Consider the following 24,119-nt stretch of genomic DNA (forward strand, 5'->3'; position numbering starts at 1 on the left):
TCTGAGATGATCAAAGCAGGCCTGGAGGCTAAAACCTACGATGAACGGTTGCAGGAACTGGACATGGCTGGTCTAGGGAAGAGAAGGACCAGGGGAGACAGGAGAGCATCTTCCAATATTGGAGGGGCTGCCCAGAGAGGAGGAAGGGGGTCAAGCTATTCTCCAAGGCACCCGAAGGCCAGAGAAGGAACAATGGATGGAAACTGATTAAGGAGAGATTCAACCTAGAAATACAGAGGAGGTTTCTGACAGTGAGAACCATCAACCCATGGAACAAAAGTTGCCTTCAGAAGTTGTGGGAGCTTCATCCCTGGAGGCTTTCAAGAACAGACTGGACTGCCATCTGTCAGAAAGGGTGTAGGGTCTCCTGCTTGGGCAGGGGGTTGGACTAGATGATCTACAAGGTTCCTTCCAACTCTATTAACATTCTTATTTCTGTTGCTAAGCAATACCGTTGTTAAATGAGTTTTCCCCCATTTTACAACGTTTCTTGCCGGGTCTGTTAAGTGGATCACTGCTGGTGGTTACGCCAGTAACCCATTTGTGACAAAGAATGGATCCTGGTTTGTCTGAAACGGTATAGGGTTTCCTGCCTAGGCAGGGGGTTGGACTAGAAGACCTCCAAGGTCCCTTCCAACTCTACTATTGTATTGTATTGTATTGTATTGTATTGTATTGTATTGGTTTGTTTCATTGCAGCCTCCGAATTCACCACTAGGTGGAGACAAATGGCGTTTAAATTGATCAAAGGTGTACTTCCCTTGTTAAGTGACTGGTCACAACTCTGACCTTACATTTAACGCAACCCATAACTATCCAATTTTGGTCACCATATTACAAAAAATAAGATGTGGAGACTCTGGAAAGAGTGCAGAGAAGAGCAACAAAGATGATTAGGGGACTGGAGGCTAAAACATAGGAAGAACGGTTGCAGGAACTGGGTATGTCTAGTTTAATGAAAAGAAGGACCAGGGGAGACATGATAGCATTGTTCCAATATCTCAGGGGTTGCCACAAAGAAGAGGGAGTCAAACTATTCTCCAAGGCACCAAAGAAGGCAGGACAAGAAACAATGGATGGAAACTGACCAAGGAGAGAAGCAATTTAGAATTAAGGAGAAACTTCCTAACAGGACAATTAACCAGTGGAACAGCTTGCCACCAGAAGTTGTGACTTCTCCATCACTGGAGGTTTTCAAGAAGAGACTGGACAGTCACTTATCTGACATAGTAACTTATCCCGCTTGAGCAAGGGGCTGGACTAGAAGACCTCCTATGTCCCTTCCAGCTCATTCATTCTATTGGATGCCATTTACCTCAAAGCAACTCATTTATTAAGGACTCCAGTTCAAATCACGACATACGTCTCCTTGGAGACAAAGACATGAAGCTTTCAGTCTGAAATGGTGTAGAAAGAGAAACACAGATGAAAAGTTAAAAAAAAATGGAGCAAATGCAAAATTTTCATAACTTTGGGCTGTTCTGGGACTGTTCAGATAGTCCTCAACTTACAACCACTCATTTAGTGACGATTCAAAAGTTAACACTTGGGGCAAGACAGGTCATAAAATGAAGCAGGGCAGCTGTCTCGTTAGCAATGGAAATGCTAGGCTCAACTGGTTATACATGGAGGACTACTTACTGAGCAAGTTTTTTTTTTAAAAAACCCAATGAAATCAGGTAGTAAATAAATAAATACAAATAAATTTAAATACAGATAGTTCTTGTCCGTTTTGGTCATAAGTCGGGCTTCACCTTGAGTGTTCATTAACTTAGCACACCCAGGAGAAGGCTTAATTCAAGAATTACCTTGTTCTGAGTGAAATCGGAATGAAAACAAATGGATCTTTTTTTTAAAAATGCACATTTTCTGAGAAATTTCCACATTGGGATTGGGACAGAAAGTCCTGGTAAGTATCAACATTGCAATGGAGGGCTGAACTTGGGCATTGCTGAGCATCTGCTGCTCTCATTAAATCCTTTCTCACAGCTCCACCTTGGTCTCGTGGTCTTCTGAACACTCCAGGGAGCCAGCTGGACCCCAAATACGGAATAACAAAGTGGGAGGGGGAATGACAGGATAGCAGTCTTCCCGTATTTGAGGGGCTGCCACAAGAAAGAAGGGGGTCAACTTATTTTCCAAAGCACTAGAATAGAAATGGAATGGAATAGAATAGGATAGAATAGAAGAGGGAATAGAATAAAATAAGGAATAGAATAGAATAAGGAATAGAATGAATAGAATAGAATAAGGAATAGAATAGAATATAGACTATAATAGAATAAGGAATAAAATGAACGGAATAGAATAGAATAAGGAATAGTAGAAGGAATAGAATAAGGAATAGAATATAGAATATAATAGAATAAGGAATAAAATGAATGGAATAGAATAGAATAAGGAATAGTAGAAGGAATAGAATGGAATAAGGAATACAATAGAACCGTGATGGCAAACCTATGGCACACGTGCCACAAGTGGCACGCAGAGCCATTTGTCAGGGCACGCGAGGCGCTGCCCTGTCAGCTGGCCAGCACGCATGCGCGCACTGGCCAGCTGAGTTCACCTTTTTAAAAGCTATTTTTCGCCCTCCCCATGCTCCAGGGGCTTTATAGGAGCCTGGGGAGGGTGAAAAGAGCCTCCCCCGCCCCCACGGAGGCCCTCCGGAGGCTTCAGGGACCGTCCGGAGGCTTCCCTGAAGCCTTCGGAACGCTTAAAACCACCCTCCGAGCAAACGAAGTGACTTCCGGGTTGCTCGGAGGGTGGTTTTAAGCATTCCGAAGGCTTCAGGGACTGTCTGGAGGCGCATTGCATTATGGGTGCGGCACGCCCGCACACGACCTCCCTGCGCTCCCCCCACTTGTGGCACGCGAGCCAAAAAAGGTTCGCCATCGCTGCAATAGAATATTAGAATAAGGAATAGAATAAGGAATACAATACAATAGGAATAGAACATAATAGAATAGAATAAGGAATAGAATAGAATAAGGAATAGAATAGAGTAGAATTCTTTATTGGCCAAGTGTGATTGGACATACAAGGAATTTGTCTTTGGTGCAGATGCTCTCAGTGTACATAAAAATAAAACAATACATTCATCAAGAATCATAACATGCAACACTTAGTAATAGTCATAAGTTATTAATAAGCAATCAAATCATACTAGAAAACAAAACAATATAAACTGTAAAGATACAAGCAAGACAAGAAGCAAGGGATGGAAACTAATCAAGGAGAGAAGCAACTTGGAATGAAGGAGAAACTTCCTAACAGTGAGGATAATTAGCCAGTGGAACTGCTTGTCACCAGAAGTTGTGGGTTCTCCATCACTGGAGGCTTTCAAGAAGAGACTGGCGATCCATTTGTCTGGAATGGCACAGGGTCTCCTGCTTGAGCAGGGGGTTGGACTAGAAGACCTCTAAGGTCCCTCCAACTTCGTTATTCGGTTCTGTTATTTCCCCTTCCGAAAGGAATGGGAGAGTCTTAAGGAAAACCAGCTTGGCAGCGCCGAGTGGAGGCAGCTAAGACCAGTGCCAACCTGGGTTTTCTCCATGGCAGACGGGGCTGATACCCAGACTTGTGCCCGCAGGGCATCAGTTCTCAGTTCTAGGGTCTCCGCAGCCCCCAGCCCTGCAGGGTTCGGCTTTCCTCCCACAGCTCAGCCCAGGAGACCCCTTGCCCAGCAGTCTGGATGCGCCCTTCTCGCCCTCTTTGGGAAGGGCGGCGGCGGGAAGGGGGAGGAAGGGAAGGAGGGGGGTCTACTTGGGCCGCAGGGGGTGTGTCCCGCCCGCAGCTGCGACGGGGCGGGGGCGGCTCCGCTCCGCTTAAAAGATCCCCGCCTGCCCTGCCCCGTCGCGGCCGGCGCTGCGCCATGAAACGGGAAGGGCTGGACCGGGCGCAAAGTTGGGGGCACGGTCGGAAGACCCCCGGGAGCGACCCGTCGAGCTGGTAAGCCGGGGACTGGCGGCCAGCTTCCCTCCCACCCCCCAAACTTGAAAAGCGGCGCGTGGGGGGGTGGTCTCGGCCACCGCTCCAGTGGGAGGCCCCCCCGCGACTTTTAGAGCCCCCCCCTTCCCTCCCCCCCCAATGCGGGCGAGAGGACCCCCGAGGCCATGCAAAGTGCCCTGGAAATCTTTCACACCCGTGACTCGCTTTTCGCGAGGTTTCTGGGGAGGTGGAAGGATTCGGGACCCCCAGTGAAGAGGGTAGAGCGGGGGTCTCTAACTTTGGCAACTTTGGAAGAACCATCAAGCGACGGAAGAGAAGTTGCCTTCGAAAGTTATGGGAGCTTCATCCCTGGAGGCTTTCAAGAAGAGACTGGACTGCCATTTGTCAGAGATAGTGTAGGATCTCCAGCTTGGGCGGGGGGTTGGACTAGATGACCTACAAGGTCCCTTCCAACTCTGTTATTTGTTAACTTTTAAGACTTCTGGACTCCAAGTCCACCAGTCTTAACAGTTGCCAAGGTTGGAAACGCCTGGATCAGAGACTCCCAGAATCTAAGCGCGCGGCCCCTTTGGGGATAACCTCCGTGGGAAAGCAGGGCCCTGCGCTTTGCACATGCTCAGGTGCACCTTCGCCTCTTTTTCCCTGAGCCTTACTAGAGCCAGGGCTTCCGGAGGCGGCGGCCGATAGGCAAGTCGGAGGCGGTCAGCGGTCGCGGGACGAGCGTGTAACTTTATGCCGCGCGAGACAATCGGAGACCGCTTCCCTTTTTAAATTTTTAACCGTGTTTTGGAAGTTGGGAGCTGGCGAAACCAGCCTGCCCGGCGTTGGGTTACTGGTGTCCTGGCAAGAAACCAGAGCTGGATTGAAACCCGGAGAGGGAGGGAGGGAGGGAGGGAGGGAGGGAGAGACAGAGTCACAGAGAGAAAGAGAGAGAGATAGAGAGAGACAGAGAGAGAGAGAGAAAGAGAAAAAGTCACACACAGAGAGAAAGAGATCGATACAGAGACAGAGAGACAGACAGAGATAGAGAGAATGAAAGAGAGAGGGAAAGAGAAAGAAAGAGAGAGACAGAGAGAAAATGCACTGAAGGATGCAAAAGGATGATGGGCTTGGTGATTCTTTTATTTAACTCTGTCTCCTGCCTGAGCCTGAGCAGGGGGTTGGACTAGAAGACCTCTGAGGTCAGATTTTTCTGAATAAATTACCTCCTCCTCCTCCTTCCTCTCCTTCTTCCTCTTCTTCTTTTTCTCATATTTTTCTTGTCTTCCTCTTCCTCTCCTTCCTCTTTCCTCTACTTTTTCTCTCCTTTTTTCTTCGTTGTCTCTTCTTCTTTCTCTTCTTCCTCTTTCTCTTTTTTCCTCTCTTTCTCCCCTCCTTTTTTTCTTTGTCTCTCCTCCTCCTCCATAAAATTAAGACTAAACTAAGCGAGGAGAGAAGCCACCTAGAACTAAAGAGAAATTTCTTGACAGTGAGAAGAATTAACCAGTGGAACTGCTTGTCACCAGACGTTTTGGGTTCTCCATCACTGGAAGTTTTCAAGAAGGGATTGGACAACCATTTGTCTGGGATGTTATGAGGCCTCCTACCTGAGCAGGGAGGGTTGGACTAGAAGACCTCCAAGGTCCCTTCCAACTTTGTTATTCAGAATTAACCAGTGGAACTGCTTGCCACCAGAAGTTGTGGGTGCTTCGTCACTAGAGGTTTTTAAGAAGAGATATACAGTCATTTGTCTGAAATGGTATAGGCAGGGTCTCCTGCTTGAGTGGGGGGCTGGACCAGAAGACCTCCAAGGTCCCTTCCAACTCTTGTTATTCTGATATTCTGTAAGGGTCTCCTGCTTGAGCAGGGGGATGGACTAGAAGACCTCCAAGGTCCCTCCCAACTCTTGTTATTCTGTTATTCTGTAAGGGTCTCCTGCTTGAGCAGAAGGTTGGGCTAGAAGACCTCCAAGGTCCCTTCCAACTCTTGTTATTCTGTTATTCTGTAAGGGTCTCCTGCTTGAGCAGAGGGTTGGACTAGAAGACCTCCAAGGTCCCTTCCAACTCTTGTTATTCTGTTATTCTGTAAGGGTCTCCTGCTTGAGCAGAAGGTTGGACTAGAAGACCTCCAAGGTCCCTTCCAACTCTTGTTATTCTGTTATTCTGTAAGGGTCTCCTGCTTGAGCAGAGGGTTGGACTAGAAGACCTCCAAGGTCCCTTCCAACTCTGTTATTCTGTTATTCTGTAAGGGTCTCCTGCTTGAGCAGAAGGTTGGGCTAGAGGACCCCCAAGGTCCCTTCCAACTCTTGTTATTCTGTTATTCTGTAAGGGTCTCCTGCTTGAGCAGAGGGTTGGGCTAGAGGACCTCCAAGGTCCCTTCCAACACTTGTTATTCTGTTATTCTGTAAAGGTCTCCTGCTTTAGCAGGGGGATGGACTAGAAGACCTCCAAGGTCCCTTCCAACACTTGTTATTCTGTTATTCTGTAAAGGTCTCCTGCTTTAGCAGGGGGATGGACTAGAAGACCTCCAAGGTCCCTTCCAACTCTGTTATTCTGTAATTCCGTAAGGGTCTCCTGCTTGAGCAGGGGGATGGACTAGAAGACCTCCAAGGTCCCTTCCAACTCTTGTTATTCTGTTATTCCGTAAGTGTCTCCTGCTTGAGCAGGGGGTTGGACTAGAGGACCTCCAAGGCCCCTTCCAACTCTTGTTATTCTGTTATTCTGTAAGGGTCTCCTGCTTGAGCAGAGGGTTGGGCTAGAGGACCTCCAAGGTCCCTTCCAACACTTGTTATTCTGTTATTCTGTAAAGGTCTCCTGCTTTAGCAGGGGGATGGACTAGAAGACCTCCAAGGTCCCTTCCAACTCTGTTATTCTGTAATTCCGTAAGGGTCTCCTGCTTGAGCAGGGGGATGGACTAGAAGACCTCCAAGGTCCCTTCCAACTCTTGTTATTCTGTTATTCTGTAAGTGTCTCCTGCTTGAGCAGGGTGCTGGACTAGAGGACCTCCAAGGCCCCTTCCAACTCTTGTTATTCTGTTATTCTGTAAGTGTCTCCTGCTTGAGCAGGGTGCTGGACTAGAGGACCTCCAAGGCCCCTTCCAGCTCTAGTCCATTCTAATTCCATTCTAAAAAAGCAAAAAGGAATGCATGAGTCATATAATGGTTGTCATGAGGAATTGGAAGGAAGGAGCATAAAGGAAGTATATCCTGTCTGTTTTCTGAGATCAGTGCAAGAAATTCAAGATTTTGCTTCCAGGTGGAGCTGACTTTGGGGGGGGAGCAAAAGACACAGGCGTTGTTTCGTTGTGTGTTGTGGGAGGGAGCAAATAGTCACCTTTGTCTTACCTGGCAAATAAATTTAAAAATGCACGAACCAGCTGGAACTGCAGGGGAATTTCGACTTACAACCACCAGGGGAGTCCCAAAATTTCCGTTGCTAAACGAGGCAGGAGCTTTGCCCCATTTTACGACCTCTCTTGCCACCGTTATTAAGTGAATTGCGGAGTTGTGCAGTTGGTCATGTGGTCCTTGAGTGGATCTGGGTTTCCCCCTTGACTTTGTTCATTGGAAGGTTGCAAAAATGGAGGATTCTGAGATTCCCGGGACGCTATATGAATACATGCCAAGTTGCCAAGCGCCTGAATTTTGGACACGTGGCTGGGGGAGGGGGGTGGAATGCTGCAACGGTTGTAAGTTGAAACATGGTCGTAAGTCAGTTTTTCCAGAGGTGTTTTGAGTTCGAAGGGTAACTACATGAATGCTTGTCAGCTGAGGATTAGCTGTATCAGCATCCCCTCTCTGACAATTACAGATGAACAGAGTGGGAAGGGACCTTGGAGGTCATCTAGTCCAACCCCCCCTCCCTAGTTGGAGACCTTACACCATTTCTGACAGGTGGCAGTTCAGTCTCTTCTTGAAAGCCTCCAGTGATGAAGCTCCCACAACCTCCGAAGGCAACTTCTGTTCCATTGAATATAGAATAACAGTTGGAAGGAACCTTGGAGGTCATCTAGTCCAACCCCCGGCCCAAGCAGGAGACCCGACACCATTTCTGACCGATGGCAGTCCAGTCTCTTCTTGAAAGCCTCCAGGGATGAAGCTCCCACAACCTCCGAAGGCCACTTCTGTTCCATGGGATGATGGTTCTCACGGTCAGAAAATTCCTCCTTATTTCTAGGTTGAATCTCTCCTTGGTCAGTTTCCATCCATTATTATTCCTCATCTGGCCTTCAGGTGCCTTGGAAAACAGCTTGACCCCCTCCTCTCTGTGGCAGCCCCTCCAATATTGGAAGATGCTCTCCTGTCTCCCCTGGTCCTTCTCCTCACTAGACTAGCCAGGCCCGGTTCCTGCAACCGTTCGTCGTATATTTGAGCCTCCAGTCCCCTCATCCTCTTTCTTGCTCTTCTCTGCACTCTTTCTAGAGTCTCAAGATTTCTAGGTTGCCACAGAGGTTGCCCCAAAGAAGAGGGAGTCAAACTATTCTCCAAGGCACCTGAGGGCAGAACAAGAAGCAATGGGTGGAAACTAATCAAGGAGAGAAGCAACTTAGAACGGAGGAGAAACTTCCTGACAGTTAGAACAATGAATCAGAGGAACAGAAGTTGCCTCCAGAAGTTGTGAATGCCCCAACACTGGAAGTCTTTAAGAAGATGTTGGATAGCCATTTGTCTGAAACGGTATAGGGTTTCCTGCCTAGGCAGGGGGTTGGACTAGAAGACCTCCAAGGTCCCTTCCAACTCTACTATTGTATTGTATTATTGTATTGTAAGATCTTTTTTGTAGTCTGGTGACCAAAAACGGATATAATATTCCAGGTGTGATCTTACTAAGGCCTTATCTCTCGGTGTGTGTTAAATTGTGAACCAAGGACAAAAAACAAAGACATTGTGCATGTGAGGAGCACAATACAGGTAGTCCTCAAGTTAACGACCACAATTGAGCCCAAAATTTATATTGCTAAGTGAATGCCCCAACACTGGAAGTCTTTAAGAAGATGTTGGATAGCTGTTTGTCTGAAACGGTATAGGGTTTCCTGCCTAGGCAGGGGGTTGGACTAGAAGACCTCCAAGGTCCCTTCCAACTCTACTATTGTATTGTATAAACATTTGTTAAGTGAGCCTTGCCCCATAGACGTCGCTTTCCTCAGTGCTGTTGTAACCCTGAACAGGCCACTAAAATAAACTGTTGTAAATCAAGGACTACCTAGAGCCTAGACCATTCCAGATTGTCCAATCTCTTCTTAAAAACGTTGAGCACCCACAACTTCTGGTAGCGGGCAGTTCCATTGGTTAATTGTCCTGACTGTCAGGAAATTCCTCCTTAGCTCCAGGTTGCTTCTCTCTTTGATTGGTTTCCATCCGTTGCATCTTTGTCTTGCTTTCTGGTCCTTTGGAGAACTGGATTTTTTGAAGAAGAGATTGGATGACCAACTTGTCTCAAACGGTATAAGGGTTTCCTGCCCGAGCAAGGGGTTGGACTAGATGACCTCCAACGTCCCTTCTGAATCTATTATTCTGTTATTTTCTCCTTGATTAGTTTCCAGTCATTGTTGTTTCTTCTCCTGCCTTTCGGGGGCTTTGGAAAGCAAGCCCTCCACCTCTTCTTTGTGGCAGCCCCTCAAATTTTGGAAGACTGCTGTCTTGTCCCGTCCTCCCGCCCCCCTAGTTTGGACACCGAAGGCTTTCAAGGTCAGAGGAAGAGTTGTCATTTGCAGAACAGTCAAGTTATAGAGTTTTAGGACTGGAAGGGACCTTGGAGGTCTTCTAAGTGCAAGAGATCCTATACCCATGATGGCAACTTATGGCACATGTACAATAATACAAGACAAGACAAGACAAGACAATAGCAGAGTTGGAAGGGACCTTGGAGGTCTTCTAGTCCAACCCCCTGCCTAGGCAGGAAACCCTATACCGTTTCAGACAAATGCCTATCCAACATCTTCTTAAAGACTTCCAGTGTTGGGGCATTCACAACTTCTGGATGCAACTTCTGTTCCACTGGTTTAATTGTTCTAACTGTCAGGAAGTTTCTCCTCAGTTCTAAGTTGCTTCTCTCCTTGATTAGTTTCCACCCATTGCTTCTTGTTCTACCCTCAGGTGCTTTGGAGAATAGCTTGACTCCCTCTTCTTTGTGGCAACCCCTGAGATATTGGCAACCTCTGAGATATGTGTCACAAGTGGCACCCAGAGCCCTCTCTCCGGGCCTCCCACCGACCAGCTAATTTTCGAGTCTCTGCCACGAGTCTCTGCCTCTGGGTCAGGGGCGTGGGAGGGTCGCATGCACATTGCATTATGGGTGCAGGCGCATGCTGTTACACATGTACCCGTTTTCGGCATGTGACAACAAAAACGTTAGCCGTCCCTTTCGTGCACGGTTGGAAAAATGATAGAAAAACACACAGACTTTAAACCAGGGGTATTTTTTTATTGGGAATCACACCAGAAACATACAGTAGACAATTGAATTGTTTGATTGTAAATGTGTTAACAGCGGCTGGAATAGTATTTGCCAAAAATGGGAAAAAACGGGAAAATACTCAACGCAGGAGGAAGCCATTCAGAAAATAATGGAATGTGCTGAAATGAGCAAATTGACCTTTGAAATCAGAGAACAAGAAGATGAACAATTTTATACGATATGGGATTTATTTTATCAATGGTTAAGACAAAAATGTATGGAAATGAAATATGCTAGAGACAATGATACAGAATGTAATATAAAGATGTACTACTATTGGATGGATTTAGGATGATGTAATGAAATGTCATAATATAAATTAATTCAAAATTTAGAATATCTCACATAAAATGAAGAAATGAATACACACACACACACACACACACACACAATATGTTGTATTCGTGCTGATAAATAAATAAAGGGAGACCAGTATAGATCTATTTCAAGCTATTTAGCTCTCATCAGCTAGCCATACACTTACTGGGATTTGAACGTGGCTAGCTGATGAGAGCTAAACAGCTTGAAATAGATCTATACTGGTCTCCCTTTATTTATTTATTAGCACAAATAGAACACAAATGTAACAAAGGCAACAACATTAAAAATATGGTTTTCTGCCTGGATGGTCTCCTGGAGTGAGCCGAATACATACATACATACATACATACATACATACATACATACATACATACATACATTCATACATACATACATACATACATACATACGTGTGTGTGTGTGTGTGTATACTAGATTGATAATATGAGATTTTATATAAATTGTAAGTGAGGAATATGGAGAGGATGCACAAAGGTTTTGTAACCAACCGACACGCTTGATGTACAGTAACTGGAAGATTGTTTTATGTCTTATGTTTGGTTTGTGTTTCTTTATTTAAAAATAAAAATAAAATAATAAAAAAAAAGATTAGCCATCCCTGTTCTATAACATCCCAGACAAACGGTTCTCCAATCTCTTCTTGAAAACCTCCAGTGTTGAAGCACCCACAACTTCTGGTGGCAAGCAGTTCCACGGGTGAATTGTCCTCACTGTTAGGAAATTCCTCCTGAATCCCAGGCTGATGAGTTTCCATCCGTCGTTTCTCGTCCTGGATTCAGGGCCTTTGCAGGAGAGCTGGGCCCCCTCTTTCGCCAGAGCAGCCGAGCTAACCGTGGACCGATTCTCCAGGGCAAAAGATGAACTTCCAGCGGGGGAGCCCCGGAGGTCCCTGCCAGCGACGGGCCAGCACCCCCCTCCCGACGTCCCACCGAGGGAAGCTGAACCCCGGGAGCAGGCAGGCTGAGCTCGGCCACCCCCAGTTGGGGCAGTCCTTATCCTGGCAACCCCGAGCCCGCCTGCCGGAGCCCTGTAGAGGCTGGCGGTCCGAATCCTCCGGCTCGGAGGAATCCAGTGGCTCCCTCTACCGCGTGGTGCTGCTTGGCGACCCCGGGGTGGGCAAGAGCAGCCTGGTGAGCCTTTTTGCCGGGGTCCAAGAAAAGGACTCCCTGGAGCAGCAGAGAGGTAGGTCGGTGGCAGCGGTGAAATCTCCAGGTTTTTTTCCTACCGGTTCGGTGTGGGGTGTGGCTTGGTGGGGGGGCTCATGTGACTGGGTGGGCATGGCTATGTAGTCGTGTGACTGGGGGATCAAAAGAAACTCACTTTAACCATGTCCTGCTGAAGCAGGGTTGGACTAGATGACCTCCAGGTGCTTCCAGCCCTGGATTATCCTCTGAAGCTGTGTCTAGTGCCAGGTTTGTATTCCTTCCTTCCCCTCCCTTTTCCCTTCCTTCCTCCCCCCTCCCTCCCTCCCTCTTTCTTTCTTTCTTTCTTTCTTTCTTTCTTTCTCTCTCTTTCCTTCCTTCCTTCTTTCTTTCATTCTTTCTTCTTTCTTTCTTTCTTTCTTTTTCTTTCTTTCTTTCTCTCTCTCTCTCTCCCTCCCTCCCTCCCTCCCTCCCTCTTTCTTTCTTTCTTTCTTTCTTTCTTTCTTTCTTTCCTTCTTTCTTTCTTTCTTTCTTTCCACACCCCACCCTCCATTTCCGGAGAACCAGTAGTAAAACCAGTAGTGGATATTTATTTATAGGGGGAAAATATCCCGACCAAAAGTAATTTCTAACATTGGATTTTCCCTCTTACCAGAGGGAGCCCCCTTGTGGAGTACTGTGAAGCCGTTACCATAGCAACTCCACTGTGCTGCATAGTAGAAGCCATTTTACAGCAGTACAGTAGAAGCCATTTTAAGGCACAACAGGCTGTATCTTAACAGCACAAACAGAGGGGTGTTAGGGGTGTCGTCGTCCCCCCTCCCCAGTATTTGTTTCCAGATTGTAAGTCATCTGTGTACCAAGTTTGGTTGAAATTGCTCGAGGCGTTCCAGAGTTACGCTGGAATGTACATACATGCACACAGCCATTTTTATATGCATAGAAGAAGATTCTGAAGCGATTAATCACCATTGCACCCGGTTCTGTGTTCGCTTTCTTCCAGATGACACCTTTGAGCGCACCTTGTCCGTGGACGGGGAGGAGACCACGCTGGTGGTGATTGACACTTGGGAAGCTGGAAAGAAGGTAGGTGGAAGTAATCTGGCCCAAAGACCCAGGCCAGGAGAGTTACCTTTCTCAGACAGGTAAGGGAGGCTGCATATTTCTCAGCTGGAGAAAATTTGCAAAGAGCTCTTCCTAACCGGTGGGCAAAATTTACTTACTTCTCTGTTGGTCTCCCAAAGTTATTATTTTAGCAAAGGGACTGAATATATTTAAACTTAGAATCACTTTAATGTCGCTTTAAATGTACACAAAGTGGCCTATATTACGATGAAATTTCGTTGCATACCACACTTTCAATATATCCAACACAACATTCTCCTCCTACTCCCCCCTCAACAACAACAACAGCCCTGTGAGGTGGGCTGGTCTGAGAGAGGGACTGGACCAACCTGTTGTCAAGGTTGAGAAAACAGTGATGTAGACACTATCAAACTTTGCAAAAGGCTTTTGCTTCGGTCTGTTGGTTAAGGACCCAGACTAGAAAGCTGGAGACCAAGAGTTCTAGTCCTGCCTTAGGCATGGAACCCGACTGGGTGAATTTGGGTCAATCACCAGGAGAGGGAGAGTTCTAGTCCCGCCTTAGGCATGAAAGCCAGTTGGGTGAATTTGGGTCAATCACCAGGAGAGGGAGAGTTCTAGTCCCGCCTTAGGCATGAAAGCCAGCTGGGTGACTTTGGGCCAATCACCAGGAGACGGAGAGTTCTAGTCCTGCCTTAGGAATGAAAGCCAGTTGGGTGACTTTGGGCCAATCACCAGGAGACGGAGAGTTCTAGTCCTGCCTTAGGAATGAAAGCCAGCTGGGTGACTTTGGGCCAATCACCAGGAGACGGAGAGTTCTAGTCCTGCCTTAGGAATGAAAGCCAGTTGGGTGACTTTGGGCCAATCACCAGGAGACAGTGAGTTCTAGTCCCGCCTTAGGGGTGAAAGCCAGCTGGGTGACTTTGGGCCAATCACCAGGAGACGGAGAGTTCTAGTCCCGCCTTAGGCATGAAAGCCAGCTGGGTGACTCTGGGCCAATCACCAGGAGACGGTGAGTTCTAGTCCTGCCTTAGGAATGAAATCCATCTGGGTGACTCTGGGCCAATCACCAGGAGACGGTGAGTTCTAGTCCTGCCTTAGGCATGAAAGCCAGCTGGGTGACTCTGGGCCAATCACCAGGAGACGGTGAGTTCTAGTCCTGCCTTAGGCATGAAAGCCATCTGGGTGACGTTGGGCCAATCGCCAGGAGACGGTGAGTTCTAGTCCTGCCTTAGGCATGAAAGCTAGCTGGGTGACTCTGGGCCAATCACCAGGAGACGGTGAGTTCTAGTCCTGCCTTAGGAATGAAAGCCAGCTGGGTGACTCTGGGCCAATCACCAGGAGACAGTGAGTTCTAGTCCTGCCTTAGGCATGAAAGCCACCTGGGTGACGTTGGGCCAATCACCAGGAGACTGGGAGTTCTAGTCCTGCCTTAGGCATGAAAGCCAGCTGGGTGACTTTGGGCCAATCACCAGGAGACAGTGAGTTCTAGTCCTGCCTTAGGCATGAAAGCCACCTGGGTGACGTTGGGCCAATCACCAGGAGACTGGGAGTTCTAGTCCTGCCTTAGGCATGAAAGCCAGCTGGGTGACTTTGGGCCAATCACCAGGAGACTGGGAGTTCTAGTCCTGCCTTAGGCATGAAAGCCAGCTGGGTGACTTTGGGCCAATCACCAGGAGACGGAGAGTTCTAGTCCTGCCTTAGGCATGAAAGCCATCTGGGTGACGTTGGGCCAATCACCAGGAGACAGTGAGTTCTAGTCCTGCCTTAGGCATGAAAGCCACCTGGGTGACTTTGGGCCAATCACCAGGAGACGGTGAGTTCTAGTCCTGCCTTAGGCATGAAAGCCATCTGGGTGACGTTGGGCCAATCGCCAGGAGACGGTGAGTTCTAGTCCTGCCTTAGGCATGAAAGCTAGCTGGGTGACTCTGGGCCAATCACCAGGAGACGGTGAGTTCTAGTCCTGCCTTAGGAATGAAAGCCAGCTGGGTGACTCTGGGCCAATCACCAGGAGACAGTGAGTTCTAGTCCTGCCTTAGGCATGAAAGCCACCTGGGTGACGTTGGGCCAATCACCAGGAGACTGGGAGTTCTAGTCCTGTCTTAGGCATGAAAGCCAGCTGGGTGACTTTGGGCCAATCACCAGGAGACTGGGAGTTCTAGTCCTGCCTTAGGCATGAAAGCCATCTGGGTGACGTTGGGCCAATCACCAGGAGACAGTGAGTTCTAGTCCTGCCTTAGGCATGAAAGCCACCTGGGTGACTTTGGGCCAATCACCAGGAGACGGTGAGTTCTAGTCCTGCCTTAGGCATGAAAGCCATCTGGGTGACGTTGGGCCAATCGCCAGGAGACGGTGAGTTCTAGTCCTGCCTTAGGCATGAAAGCTAGCTGGGTGACTCTGGGCCAATCACCAGGAGACGGTGAGTTCTAGTCCTGCCTTAGGAATGAAAGCCAGCTGGGTGACTCTGGGCCAATCACCAGGAGACAGTGAGTTCTAGTCCTGCCTTAGGCATGAAAGCCACCTGGGTGACGTTGGGCCAATCACCAGGAGACTGGGAGTTCTAGTCCTGCCTTAGGCATGAAAGCCAGCTGGGTGACTTTGGGCCAATCACCAGGAGACTGGGAGTTCTAGTCCTGCCTTAGGCATGAAAGCCATCTGGGTGACGTTGGGCCAATCACCAGGAGACAGTGAGTTCTAGTCCTGCCTTAGGCATGAAAGCCACCTGGGTGACTTTGGGCCAATCGCCAGGAGACGGTGAGTTCTAGTCCTGCCTTAGGCATGAAAGCTAGCTGGGTGACTTTGGGTCAATCACCAGGAGACGGTGAGTTCTAGTCCTGCCTTAGGAATGAAAGCCAGCTGGGTGACTCTGGGCCAATCACCAGGAGACGGTGAGTTCTAGTCCTGCCTTAGGCATGAAAGCTAGCTGGGTGACTTTGGATCAATCACCAGGAGACGGTGAGTTCTAGTCCTGCCTTAGACATGAAACCTGGCTGGGTGACGTTGGGCCAATCGCCAGGAGTCCCTGTGGGGAGAGGGGGCGACTAATAAGTTTAAATAAATAAATAAATAAATAAATAAAGGAGACGGTGAATTCTAGTTCTGCCTTAGATATGAAATGTGGCTGGGGGATCTTGGGCCAGTCTCTCTGTCTCAGCCCATCTCACCTCACAGGGTTGTTGTATGGAAAATGGGAGGAAGGTGTGTTGGACATTTTCGCCCTCTTGAGTTATTTATATAAAGAATAATAATAAAGTCAGGGAAGAAATAAATGAATTCAATTAAACGAAATGAATTCTTAGCGCTTCAGTTGAGTGGCACCAGAGGCCCTCCTGGGAAATCACCTGTGCTCAGGTAATCAAGTGACGGGTATCTTTTCGTCCTCTCCTCATCTGGCAGCATGCACAAACGGATCTACCTGTGTGATGGGGTACAGGTACTCCTCAACGTACAGCCACAATGGAGCCCAACATTTCCATTGCTAAGCGAGACCGTTGTCTGCCCCATTTTACAAACTTCCTTGCCATCTTTGTTAAGTGGATCACGGCAGTTTTTAAGCTACTTGTGGAGAGCCCGGCTTCCCTGTGGACTTTTCTTCTCCAAAGTTCGCAAAAGGGGATCACGTGACACTACCCACCCACCCGCCAGGATGCTGTGACCGTCGTAAATATGAGCTCGTTGCCAGGCATCTGAATTTTGATCACGTGACCGTGGGAATGCTCCCGTGGTTGTAAGTGTTAAAAACAGCCATAAGTCCCCTTTTCCAGGGCCGTTGTAACTCCGAACGGTCACTGAACCAAAGGTGGTGAGTTGCGGGCTACCTGTACTTTGTGCTAGCAAGAAACGGTTCATCTTACTCCTCCTCTTTTAATGACCCCATAATCCCTTGCATCGGGGTGGAATCTGGGCAACTGAATAGAACTGACATACCTGTTACTGGCCCATTGCCCTTCCTGTCACCAGTACGGAGTTACATTCAGCTGATATATTCTCAGAGAGAGAAATACCTGCCTCTACCTAGGATCGAACTCACAGCCCCCTGATTGTGAGGCCAGAGCTCCACCGCTAGGCCACCGCACCACTGCTAGCAAGAAAAGAAGGCCAAGATTTATTCCCCTCCCTTTTGGCTCACAACGCTAGGCGTGGTTCGTGGTGGGGCGGAGGGCAGAGGAGACCCTTCCCCTCTCGTGAGCACCGCTCTCTCGTCCCTTCTTCTTGCAGCCGTCGGAAGAAGACAACCACTGCATGCAGGTGGGCGATGCCTATGTGATTGTCTACTCCATCACCGACAGGGACAGCTTCGAAAGCGCTTCGGAGCTGCGCATCCAACTTCGGAGGACGCGGCAGGCGGAGGATCTGCCCATCATCCTGGTGGGGAACAAGACCGACCTGGTGCGCTCGCGAGAGGTCTCGGTGGAAGGTGCGTCTGAAAAGGGCTTAAGCCGGGTCCCGAAGGACGGTGTGGGGGGGTGTCTCCGTCCTTCAGGTCACGGGGGTCCCAGAAGTGCTTTTTCAAAAGGAAACTGGACTTTCTTGGGGGGGGGGTCCCCCTTGGAAATGTTTTGATTCTCAGCAGAGATGCTTCTTTAGTTCTTGGGGGGAGGGAGGAAAGAAAGAAAGAAAGAAAAAGAGAGAAAGAAAGACAGAGAAAGAGAGAAAGAAAGAAAGAAGGAGAGAAAGAAAGAAAGACAGACAGACAGACAGAGACAGAGAGAAAGAAAGAAAGAGAGAAAGAAAGAAAGAAAGAGAAAGAGACAAAGAAAGAAACGGAAAAGAAAAGGAAAGGAAAGAAAATGAAAGAAAATCAGGTAGGAAGGAAGGAAGACAGGAAGGAAGAAAGGGTGGAAAGAAAGGAAGGAAGGAAAGGAAGGAAGAGAGGAAGGAAGGAAGGGTGAAAGAAAAGGAAAAGAGAAGGGAAGGAAGGAAGGAAGGGAAGGAAGAAACATGGAGGAAGGAAGCTAAGGAAGAAAGGTGGAAGAAAAGGAAAAGGAGGGGAAGGAAGGAAGAAAAGGAAGGAAGAGAGGAAGGAAGAAACAGAGAAAGGAAAGAAAGAAAGGGTGGAAGAAAAGGAACAGGGAAGGGAGGGAGGTGGGAAAGGAAGGAAGGAAAGGGAAGGAAAGGAAGAGCAGAAGGAAGGAACAAACAGGGAGGAAGGAAGGAAGTCCTAAATAAATGGCATAATGTTTCCTGCCTGAGCAAGGGGTTGGACTAGAAGACCTCCAAGGTCCCTTCCAACTCTGTTAACTCTGGAGAAGCTTTTTGAATGAGGAGCGAAATGTTTTCTACTCCAGCTGCCTTTTGGGAAAGGACCTTGGGGGAGAAGTTCTTGAATGTTGGGAGAATGTGGGGTTGGATAACCAGTTAGAACCCCTAACATGATGCTCCCCCCCCCCCAAGAATGGTTACAGCAGGGGTGTCCAAACTTGGGAACTTTAAGACTTGTAGACTTCAACACCCAGAATTCCCCAGCCAGCTGGGGAATTCTGGGAGTTGAAGTCCACAAGTCTTAAAGTTCCCAAGTTTGGACACCCCTGGGTTACAGGGATTGGGAATGTCTGGTAGTCTCCTGAAGAGAAGAACATGAAAGATTTGAGGGAAGAGAGGGGGCCACCATTTCCCATAGATTTTTCTTCCCAAAAGCAAGACAAGAAACAAGGAAAGGAAACTCATCCAGGAGAGAAGCAACCTGGAATTAAAGAGAAACTTCCTCACAGCGAAGAGAATTAACCAGGGGAACTGCTGGCCACCAGACGTTGCGCACCGGAGGCGTTTAAGAAGAGACTGAACGGTGACTTGTCTGAAGGGTTTCCTGCCTGAGCAGGGGGTTGGACTAGAAGACCTCCAAGGTCCCTTCCAACTCCGTAATTCTGCTCTCTTCTCTGGCCCAGGCAGCCTCTCCACCCCTTCCGATCTCAACGCTGCTTCTTGGAGTTTCCCGATGCTCTGGCTAGAGTCAGCTTTTGACAGTTCTGGACTTCTTTGGCGGCCTGGTTGCCTTCTGCCGCTAACTCTTCCAAACAAAATTGTTTTCTGCAGAGAATTCCCCTGCATGGCCAAAATCAGTGAGCCAACGGTTTCCTGATTTCCCCTTCCCACGTCTGGTGTTATGCCTTTATGTATGTAGATGTAGCAATAGCCCTTAGACTTATATACCACTTTACAGGGCTTTCCAGCCTTCTCTAAGCAGTTTGCAAAGTCAGCCTCCTGCCCTCAACAATTTGGGTCCTCGTTTTGCACAGAACATTGCAAAAATGTTATTTCCCCCCCCCCCTTATGTAATGTGTGCATGCACAGATCTTTTTTCAGTGCAAATGGTGGAGGAAAATTTTTTTGCACCCCGAACCAGTAGTAATGCTGGCAGGAACACGCCCCTACGGGGAACAAGTAACTCTAACCAAGCTTTCTGTGCTGCATTCAGTTTAAGAGGCCAGTTAAAAAAAAAAAACTTTTAAAAGATTTTTTTATTGGCACTTGGGTCCACCATCTCTCTCTCTCTCTCTCTCTCTCTCTCTCTCTCTCTCTCTCTCTCTCTCTCTCTCTCTCTCTCTCCCTCTCCCTCTCTCTCCCCCCCCACTCCTTTTTGGCCTGATTGAATGTATTGCACAAAAGCTACCTTTACTAGACTGGAGACTAAAACATGGTTGGAGAGAAAAAAAGGAGTTTGGAAATGAAGAAAGCTAAAAAATAAGTAGATAATATACTTAGATAGAGATATAGTGCTCAACAGTAGTAACTGTGAAAGGGATCTTGGAGTCCTAGTGGACAACCATTTAAATAGGAGCCAGCCGTGTACAGCAGCTGCCAAAAAGGCCAACACAGTTCTAGGCTGCATCAACAGAGGGAGAGAATCAAGATCACGTGAAGGGTTAATACCACTTTATAACGCCTTGGTAAGGCCACACTTGGAATACTGCATTCAGTTCTGGTCGCCATGATGTAGAAAAGATGTGGAGACTCTAGAAAGAGTGCAGAGAAGAGCAACAAAGAGGATTAGGAGACTGGAGACTAAAACATATGAAGAACGGTTGCAGGAACTGGGTAGGTCTAGTTTAATAGAAAGAAGGACTAGGGGAGACAGGATAGAAGTCTTCCAATATCTCAGGGGTTGCCACAAAGAAGAGGGAGTCAAACTATTCTCCAAGGCACCTGAGGACAAGAAGCAATGGATGGAAACTAATCAAGGAGAGAAGCAACTTAGAACTGAGGAGAAACTTCCTGACAGTGAGAACAATTAATCAGTGGAACAGAAGTTGCCTCCAGAAGTTTTGAATGCTCCAACACTGGAAGTCTTTAAGAAGATGTTGGATAGCCATTTGTCTGAAACAGTATAGGGTTTCCTGCCTAAGCAGGGGGTTGGACTAGAAGACCTCCAAGGTCCCTTCCAACTCTGCTATTGTATTGTAAATAAAGGAAAGCCAAAGAAAAATAAATAACAAATCTTTACATACTTAACAAATGAACTATAACAGTAATATATTTACAATAATTATAATAATATAACCAATGTGGTGGGGGGGGGGGAAAGAAAATGAGCTTTAACTAGATTTCTACTTGCATTAGCCTATTTACAATTCTTCCACATTATTCTATAAATAAGATGAAAACTGTTAGTATGTGTATGATGAGAATAATAATGTTTAATGTTGATATGATATTTTTACTAGGCGATATTAAGAAAAACGGAGAGTTCCATAAAGTTTAAATCAGGGGTGTCCAAACTTGGCAACTTTAAGACTTGTGGACTTCAACTCCCAGAATTCCCCGGCTGGCTGGGGAATTCTGGGAGCTGAAGTCCACAAGTCTTAAAGTTGCCAAGTTTGGACACCCCTGGTTTAAATGCTCAATGTATTATAATAACTAAACTTAGGGAAATAAGGTTAATACGAACTTGAAAGATGTGGCAAAAGAGGGACGATGTTGCACAAGAGATGTTTGTACCCAGACGACACACTGCTTAAGGAAAGATGGAATGCTTATTTTTACAACTAAAAAATAATAAATCTCTTTAAAAAAAAAAAAGACTTGTGGACTTCAACTCCCAGAATCCCCCAGCCGATTCAGTGGCGCTGAAGCCCACAACTCTTAAAGCTGCCATTTTGGGAGAGCTGGGTGAAGAACTCTGGGAGTTGAAGTCCACAAGTCTCAAAGTGGCCAAGGTTTGCCGGCTTTTAAAAGAGGCCAGAGACATCCATCCGTCTTTTGCCTGGCAGGTTCTCACCACCTGGCCTTTATTCCCTTGCAGAAGGCCGGGCCTGCGCCGTGGTTTTCGACTGCAAGTTGATTGAGACGTCCGCCGCTCTCCAACACAACGTGACCGAACTTTTTGAAGGGGTCGTGCGGCAGATCCGCCTGCGCCAAGACAGCAAGGAGGCCAACGAACGGCGCATGTCGCTCTACAAACGCAAGGAGAGCCTCACCAAGAAAGTGCGGCGTTTCCTGGACCGGCTGGTGGCACGCAACAACCAGAAAGTTGCTCTGAAAGTCCGTTCCAAGTCATGCCACGACCTTTCGGTGCTGTGAGAGACAACCAGGGGGTTCCTCGTTTGCTCGCCCCTCTTTCGCCACCCAGTTGTCTGGCCTTGGTCTTCCTTTCGGCACCTAGCATGGCTTTGCAAATGCCCGTAACTGTGAAAGGGGAATCCCAGTGGACAACCGTTTAAATAGGAGCCAGCCGTGTGCAGCAGCTGCCAAAAAAGCTGCCACAGTTCTAGGCTGCATCAACAGAGGGATAGAATCAAGATCACGTGAAGGGTTAATACCACTTTATAACGCCTTGGTAAGGCCACACTTGGAATACTGCATTCAGTTCTGGTCGCCACGATGTAAAAAAGATGTGGAGACTCTAGAAAGAGTGCAGAGAAGAGCAACAAAGATGATTAGGGGACTGGAGACTAAAACATATGAAGAACGGTTGCAGGAACTGGGCATGTCTAGTTTAATAGAAAGAAGGACCAGGGGAGACATGATAGCATTATTCCAATATCTCAGAGGTTGCCACAAAGAAGAGGGAGTCAAACTATTCTCCAAAGCACCTGAGGGTAGAACAAGAAGCAATGGATGGAAACTAATCAAGGAGAGAAGCAACTTAGAACTGAGGAGAAACTTCCTGACAGTCAGAACAATTAACCAGTGGAACAGAAGTTGCCTCCAGAAGTTGTGAATGCCCCAACACTGGAAGTCTTTAAGAAGATGTTGGATAGCCATTTGTCTGGAACGTATAGGGTTTCCTGCCTAGGCAGGGGGTTGGACTAGAAGACCTCCAAGGTCCCTTCCAACTCTGCTATTGTATTGAATACCACCCCTGATTAGGGGACTGGAGGCTAAAACATACAAAGAACGTTGCAGGAACTGGGTATGTTTAGCTTAATAGAAAGAAGGACCAGGGGAGACATGATAGCAGTCTTCCAATATCTCAGGGGTTGCCACAAAGAAGAGGGAGTCAAGCTATTCTCCAAGGCACCTGAGGGTAGAACAAGAAGCAATGGGTGGAAACTAATCAAGGAGAGAAGCAACCTAGAACTAAGGAGAAACTTCCTGTATAGTGAGAACAATTAATCTGGGGGACTGGAGTCTAAAGAAATGACGTGCAGTCAGTGGAGGCAGAGCCTCACCGCTCTCATCATGAAAAGAAAAAGAAAAATCTCCCCTTTTCTCTTTCATCTCTTTCTTGCGCGCGCAAGCAAAATACCCCAGGATCACAGTGGCGGGGACAGCAACTCTTTCCGCTGCGCTGCGGAGAAGAGCCACAGGAAGGAGGGGAATGGGACCACGTGTGCAGGGGAAGGGGACCGCGGCTCGTGCTGATCTGAGGCTGGCGCTGAGGAGCCCCCTGCACACGTGGTCCCATTCCCCTCCTTCCTGTGCCTCTTGTCCGCAGCGCAGCGGAAGGAGTTGCTGTCCCCGCCACCGTGATCCTGGGGTATTTTGCTTGATCAAAGTTGTCACAGTCCTCCCTTCATGATGATCATTTGATGACGTCACCAGCCTCACCAGCCATAAACCTCACCGCACATCACTGGTCTAAAGCACATGAAGAATAGTTGCAGGAACTGGGTAGGTCTAGTTTAAGAGAAAGAAGGACTAGGGGAGACATGATAGCAGCCTTCCGATATCTCAGGGGTTGCCACAAAGAAGAGGGAGTCAAGCTATTCTCCAAGGCACCTGAGGGTAGAACAAGAAGCAATGGGTGGAAACTAATCAAGGAGAGAAGCAACTTAGAACTGAGGAGAAACTTCCCCACAGTTAGAACAATTAATCAGTGGAACAGAAGTTGCCTCCAGAAGTTGTGAATGCCCCAACACTGGAAGTCTTTAAGAAGAGACTGGACAGCCACTTGCGTGGAATAGGGCCTCCTGCTTGAGCAGAGGGCTGGACTAGAAGACCTCCAAGGTCCCTTCCCATTCTGTTATTCTGTCATTCTGTAAGGGCCTCCTGCTTGAGCAGAGGGCTGGACTAGAAGACCTCCAAGGTCCCTTCCCATTCTGTTATTCTGTCATTCTGTAAGGGTCTCCTGCTTGAGCAGGGGGCTGGACTAGAAGACCTCCAAGGTCCCTTCCAACTCTTGTTATTCTGTAATTCCGTAAGGGTCTCCTGCTTGAGCAGGGGGCTGGACTAGAAGACCTCCAAGGTCCCTTCCAGCTCTTGTTATTCTGCAATTCTGTAAGGGTCTCCTGCTTGAGCAGGGGGCTGGACTAGAAGACCTCCAAGGTCCCTTCCAACTCTATTATTCTGTCTTTGTGGGTGGAAACACCTTCTGGTAGTAAAAGAACAGCGGGCAACATGGTGGAATGGCAGAGAAGGAATCTCAGCTGATCTGATTGCTTGAGATTCGTTCGGGGGGGGGGGGCGCTCACCTTGGCTCAGCTGCCTTGGCATATTTGAGAAAGGTGCCAGTGATTCAGCCTTTCTGGCTTAAGTTTGGCGCATGAATGCGGGCACGGAAGGAGATCACAATGTGGGACTTACGCCTGCCCCGAGGCTTGTGATTTTTCTCCTCGTGTCTCCTGCTATCTTCGACATCCAGGCCAGTGGCTTCGTGCCAGGCTGGGCCAGGAATGGAGCTGGCTGCTTGGCAGATGCCAATCTCTGAGCCCTTCTGAGCACAGATAAGGAGAAGGAAAGGGGGGGAAATGCAATTCAACGGGAAAAGTTTCCTGAAATACGGCCTCGTCTC

At 47.9% G+C, this 24,119-nt stretch overlaps 1 protein-coding gene across 2 annotated transcripts; it reads left to right on the forward strand.

Annotated features, from left to right (window-relative positions):
• Positions 1-3,824: 3,824 nt before the first annotated feature.
• Positions 3,825-21,946, forward strand: REM1 (RRAD and GEM like GTPase 1). 2 transcript variants are annotated; one of them, XM_081949792.1, is made up of 5 exons: positions 3,825-3,948; positions 11,504-11,906; positions 12,870-12,952; positions 17,168-17,366; positions 21,189-21,946. In XM_081949792.1, the coding sequence occupies exons 2-5, from the start codon at positions 11,582-11,584 to the stop codon at positions 21,464-21,466; spliced, it is 885 nt and encodes a 294-aa protein (XP_081805918.1). In that variant the 5' UTR covers positions 3,825-3,948; positions 11,504-11,581; the 3' UTR covers positions 21,467-21,946. The 2 variants fall into 2 exon arrangements, with proteins under 2 accessions (XP_081805918.1, XP_081805919.1); XM_081949793.1 differs by lacking the exon at positions 3,825-3,948 and having other exon boundaries at positions 11,367-11,906.
• The last annotated feature ends 2,173 nt before the right edge of the window (positions 21,947-24,119 follow it).

This window comes from Natrix helvetica (assembly GCF_964273705.1).
Source record: "Natrix helvetica genome assembly, chromosome: 3".
NCBI classification, from domain to species: Eukaryota; Metazoa; Chordata; class Lepidosauria; order Squamata; family Natricidae; genus Natrix; species Natrix helvetica.